At 35.4% G+C, this 6,142-nt stretch overlaps 1 protein-coding gene across 1 annotated transcript; it reads right to left on the bottom strand.

Annotated features, from left to right (window-relative positions):
* Positions 1–1,117: 1,117 nt before the first annotated feature.
* Positions 1,118–3,106, bottom strand: LOC142523919 (protein FAR1-RELATED SEQUENCE 5-like). The gene is made up of 4 exons (XM_075627653.1): positions 2,356–3,106; positions 1,694–1,884; positions 1,312–1,419; positions 1,118–1,195 (listed from the first exon to the last, which is right to left on the bottom strand). Exons 1-4 carry the CDS (start codon positions 3,104–3,106, stop codon positions 1,118–1,120), a joined length of 1,128 nt encoding a protein of 375 aa, XP_075483768.1.
* Positions 3,107–6,142: the final 3,036 nt, after the last annotated feature.

The raw sequence follows: 6,142 nt of genomic DNA, 5'->3' as shown, positions 1-6,142 counted from the left end.
ATCAACGTCTTGAACTCAAGTATTTCCCACAGACGGCGCCAATGATGTGATCTGTCTGAAATGGATGAGCCGGGTAAGGAGCTCCAACGGATCAAATCAACAATTTATAGTGTTAGGAAATTTTGAGTGAAGATAATGGCCTGGACAGCACCTGTAAATAAGAAAGTAACTCGTGAATGGGCGCCGGAGGGGTGTCCGGCGTGGCCACTCCGATGCTTAAGTCAGCAGACTTTTCAGGTAAACACAAGCAATATTTGAGAGAAAATATGTGTAATGCTTGAGAGTTGAAAGGTTTCAGAATGTTTAAATGACATTAATACCTGCTATTTATAGTAAAAAATGGGGTAATTACCTCGATTCCCGTGCCACCTACTAAGTATGGCAAGTTGGCTGCCCATACTTATAGCTTCTGATGGCTTCTAGGACACTCCAAGCCCAAGTTGTTCTGAAAGATTAGACTGCCTGTATCAATCACACTCGAGTGTGGTGCAATTCTCGAGGTGTCCGGGGTAATAGATTGCCCGGGTATTTGTATGAGAACCCGGGCTATGATCACTGCCCGGGAAGAGGAGAAGTGCCCGGTTAGCAAAGTACCCGGGTGGCTGCGTGAGAGCCCGGGCTTTTAATTGAACACCCAGGAAGAGACGTAGTGCTCGGGCTCTCGAGGATTTTACCCGGGTCATCAATGACCCGGATCCTTATGGGGTATCACAAATCAATATCGAAGCACCAGGACCTAGACTAAGGTACTCAAATCGACTTGATTAGCAATTGACCGAGTTGATTGAGATGAAATAATATAAACATTTTAATTATTTTATGTTAAATTAATAATTTTGCCATTAAAAATTACTATATTAAATTTTTACATGTGAAAAATCGTATCATTTTTTTCGAATTTGATGAGTATTATTAATTTTATTTTTCAATAAACAAAATTTTTAACAATATAAAACTATTAACATGTTAATGCTTAAATTAAAATTTAGAACATTTCCATCATGCAATATAAGAAACTAAAATTCAACACCATATTTCCATCAAAAATAAATAATTCATACTTTTTGAGATTTCATTTCAACTAACAATGTTAATCGGATATTTTTTAAATAAAAAACTACTCAAGAGCATTATTGGATATATCTCCATTGAAATCCATGGTTTCAAGAGAATGGTGAGGATGATCAAATTGTGCCTACATTAAATAAGAATAAATATTATAAAATCAATTTTACCATATAAGAATTAATATTTTTTTGGCTTAAGATTTTTACCTACTAAAGAATTTCTAGATATCATTAAAGTTCATACCATCAATAATTCAGTGAAATTGAATTGACTTCCAGTTGTTTGAAGACATGCATGAGGTACCGGAGGTGCTGAACAAGATACGGGTAATTCATCGTGTGTTCCGATGTCCTACAATGATTGTAAAATAAGAAATCTAGATAATTTTTATTTCAAAAAGTATTAACAGTAGTTAATTTACCTCGACTTTCAAATTTGTTTTTCTTCGTTTTGCTTGAAGTTCTACCCAACTCTTCAATCTTTTTGACTTTTTCACACCATTTCTTTTGAATCCTTTTGCTTGTATCATAGAAGGTCATATAGATGATGTCCTAACACCACCTTTGTTGTCTTAGCTCACTTCAGTCAAACGCATTTCCATGACTTGCTTGGTTAGATCACATACCGAATTATGCACAAAAGATAAAGTTGATGGGTGGACGGAGGCTTCGGTTGCCAGTCTTACGAGCATCATACAAAGTTTTCTATACCGTTCTGTACTTTCTCGTTTAGGATCTTCTTCGAATTCATTGCCCATACAATCGTGTACCACTCCACTTCTAGCTTTTCTCGTCCATCTATTCAAGAGATAATGCTCTGGTAATTTTTTTTACGTCCTGCACATCATATACTTTCATAGCATGACAACACAATAATCCAGTCATCTCAAATTTTTGGCAACTACATGAAATCATCTTTGTGCTAGGATTAAATGTCACCCTCCATTCTCCTTCTTTATCAATTCGCTCGACAACATATTCAAATAATGGTTGAGTTTTATTTTTATATTTTATGTAAGCAGCTGCGAACAAAACAAACTCCACTTGAAATATGAAAGATAGTGAGGGTATAAATTTCAGAAAGTTGACGCAACATAGGAGAAATCTCTAGCTTTAATCTCGGTAATTTTTGGCGTGTCTCAAATTCACATCTTAGCTCATTGTACCGTTTTTCCTCCAAGACCCGTTTGAAGTGCTTAAAAAATTGCATTATATATATCTAAGTCGGGTTTCATACAACTCTTGATATCAGAATTGACACTTTCACTGAGTTGTGTGCTCCTCATACCAAGTGTGAAAGCCTTGTTCATGTAACAAGCTGCCCATTTCTCCTTTATATTGTAAGTGGATTGCAGCCATGTGTTTTCTTGAATATTATATTGTTCTAGTAGAATACTCCAAGCCTCCTCGAATCGGGTCTCATCATCAATGCCATACATGCATCTCTTAAAATCAGTTAAGAAATGAGAACCATCTTTCATCAAGTTTCCCAAGTGTTTGATGCCATTTTGCATCAAATGCCACGTGCACAATCCATAATATACCTCAGGCATCACCTCCAGTAAGGCCTTTGCCATAGCTTGATCCTGATCAGTGAAGATAGTGAGAGGTTTTTTTTGCTTGTGTGCCTCTAAAAAAGTTTCTAACAACCATTTAAATGATGATGCAGTCTCGTCATACAAAAGTGCTGCACCAAAAATCACCACTCCTCTATGATGATTGAAACCTGAGAAGATAGCAAGTGGTCGGTATGCACGGTTCGTACAATACGTGGTATCTAGTGACACAACACCACCAAAATACTCATAGTCGATTAGCATTCTCGCATCAGCCCAAAAAATATTAATTATATGTTCTTCCACATCCATCTGATTAGCATGGTAAAATGATGGATTTTTAGATAATTGTTGTTGAAAATATCGCATCAGACAACCAACTTCCCCATATATCATACTTCTTTGTCTTTTGGATTGAATATAATTTTTAACATCCAACATTGTATAACCAAGACCATCTATTCCCCCTGCATTCTTACTCATCAACTGAAAATTTGATTTTTGCTTAAGCCCTGAAACGTCTGCTTAATCATTTTCTTAAAACGTGCTATTTTTTTTTTCAAATCTCACATAGCATTCGGCCAAATCATAAAATACTTTGGAACCATTTCAAAAGTAAAACAATCAACTATTTTATCAACCCAAAAACATTATTTGAAAAGTATAGCTCATACTATAACATCTCAAAAACTACTCATAAATAAATCATCGTAAAAATATCTTTAACATAACTTAAAATCATAAATCATAACTAGAGCGGAAAACTAGCGCCGGTCCTCAGGTTATGTGCACCTTCAGTCCAGCAAAGTCAACCATCAAGACCTCCCATAACATTATTATCATAATCACCTGCATCAATCACACCTAGTGAGTCTAAAGACTCAACACATCATATTCTTGATAACAAGTACTACATATACAGATCACATACGACAATGAAAAATACTTGTACTTTAAAATATCGTTTTCGTGAAGATGCATAAACTTTAAACAATAACATTTTCGTAAACGTTTTCATGATTCATAAAACTTTAAATAAAAATGTTTTCATAATCTTATGCATAACATTTTCATACACATTTTCATATAAACTTAAACATATTCATATTCGTATCCATATTCATATCAACATATCCATGTCATCATATTCATATTAACATATCCGTATTCATATTCGTGTTTGTTGAAGTCAAATCGTGATTGTGACTCGTATTCTTAACCGTATTGGGCGATGGATCCATCTAGAGAAAACCACAGTACTGGGCGGCGGGGGACACCAGCGACACTCTCACCGGTCAACTGGGCCCTGGCCAACGTATTAACATATTCGTATTCGTATTCGTATTCGTATCCAAGAAAACACGATCGTCGGGCTCCCACTGGGACCATAACCCTCACGACATCTCCAACATGTAGTAGTTACAATCCCTTCACGTCCTTCAACATTTCGTATTTCCATAACTTAATAAAAACATGTATATAATATCATTTTATTTTGAAACCAAGCATGCAACATATCTTTTAAATGTCCAATTTAAATCATAAAATTTCTAAACATTTAAAAATCATAATTTAACATATTAAAATCATGAATATCTATAAAACTTTTTAAAATAAACATTTTTAACATATTAAAAATCCGTAAACATTTAAAATAAACGTTTTAAACCTATAAAAATCATAAAAAGCCATAAACGTTTCAAAATAAACATTTTAACATCATAAACGTTTAAATAAATATTTAAATCATAAACATTTAAAATAAATGTTTTAACATATTAAATCGTAAAACATTTAAACATATTAACATCTTAAAAATCCATAAATATTTAAAATTGACATATTAACATATAAAAATTCCATAAACATCCATAACCATTGAAAATAATCATATTGGCACATAAAACAGCATTCAGGACACTGTCATGACATTTACTAATTCTTAGGTGTAAAAAGACCGTTTTACCCCTGGACATAAAATTCCATGTTTTTGGCTTTTAATTAATTTCATTGACTCTAACATGTCCCAAATAATTATTTAATTTTAAATTAAAATTTTCATAATTTTATTTAGCATAAAACTAGGCTTTTTAATTAATTCGTAACTAGTTGTTTTAACGGTGTTTTAATCCCGAAATTCTCAAACTTTAATATAAAATTCCTAAATTCTAAATTTAGTCTTTTTATATTATTTTAGCTCATATGAACCACGACTTGACCCCCGTGAGCCGTTTTTCAATTATTAAGTTTAGAAAACCCTCACTTGACCCTAAGCGGTTAGCACCGAGTCACCTTTCTATTTTCTCGAGCCGCCCTCAAACCATAGTGAACCAGACCCTGATCAACACCCTTAGACACCCTACTGGACCTTAGCAACCCATGGAAACCTTCCCCAGCCCCTTAACCGAACCATAACAGCCTTCCCATGTAGTGGCCGAGAACTCCTATGTGGACAAGGACTCATGTTTAGGTGTCTAGGACTCTAGCCCATGACTTGGCCCTCTAACCAGCCTCTCCAGCACTTGCCTAGGACCCTTAGGACACACTCTAGCCCAGCCCTTGAACCCCAGGCCAAGCCTCACACCCCTGCGCAAGCCTGCAACCTGCGCGCAACTTGACTCACTTCTCGGGTAGGAGTCCTCGATGGATAGGACTCCTCCCAGCCCACTTGTTTCGACTCCTAGCATGGCTAAGACCCTGTCCTTGACACCCCCACGTCCCTGGCTAGCCCTGAAACCAAGCCAAGATCAAGCCTAGCCGTGGAGTACAAAACTGAAGCCCTTGACCGCACATGACAGCAGCTTGCTTCTCAGATTATTCTCATGATCGTGTGGTTGTTTAGGTGATGTTCTAGGTCTCTAATTTCATGTAAAACAATGCTTGATCGTTACCTATATCATGGCAGCCCTTAATCCATACAAAAACATGAATTTGGAAATCAAAACTTTGCTTGAAACTTCATGATACATACAAAAACAAAAATACGAACAGATGACACTTGTTTTCCATGTTTTCATGCACAAAAATATAATATGGTGTGATGATGTTTTGAAGGAAAGAATAGGCGTGCCTTTACGTCTTTAACGCACGATTAATCGTTGACGATGACGAAGAACGGGACAAGACCTTGGCTTTGAATTCTCCTTGGCTTTCTCGATTTTCTTCTTCAAATATCGTAGATGGTGTGTGCCGTGTGATGGGGTGCTTTTTCAGACTTGGTGGCGTGTAGTTATGGTATAGGGTTTGTGTTATAATGTATTTTATATACTAATTAAATCCTTGATTAGACTTAGGCCTATTAAGCATGCAAAATTAGGCTCATTAGTCTTAATTAGGATTTAATTAAATATTAAAATAGTTTTGGTAAAAATAAGTTGGTGAATTTAATAGCCGGGTTGTCAAAAAGTTCGTATTTTTGTTGAAAAAACCAATACCGATAAAATTTACGTCCCGGCGTATAAAGTCACATAAAAACCCCTTATTTTCAAAAATATGAAAAACCATCAACCCTATTTTAAG

The sequence above is a fragment of the Primulina tabacum genome, chromosome 14, assembly GCF_025594145.1.
Source record: "Primulina tabacum isolate GXHZ01 chromosome 14, ASM2559414v2, whole genome shotgun sequence".
NCBI classification, from domain to species: domain Eukaryota; kingdom Viridiplantae; phylum Streptophyta; class Magnoliopsida; order Lamiales; family Gesneriaceae; genus Primulina; species Primulina tabacum.
This window is presented reverse-complemented; position numbering and strand designations above follow the sequence as displayed.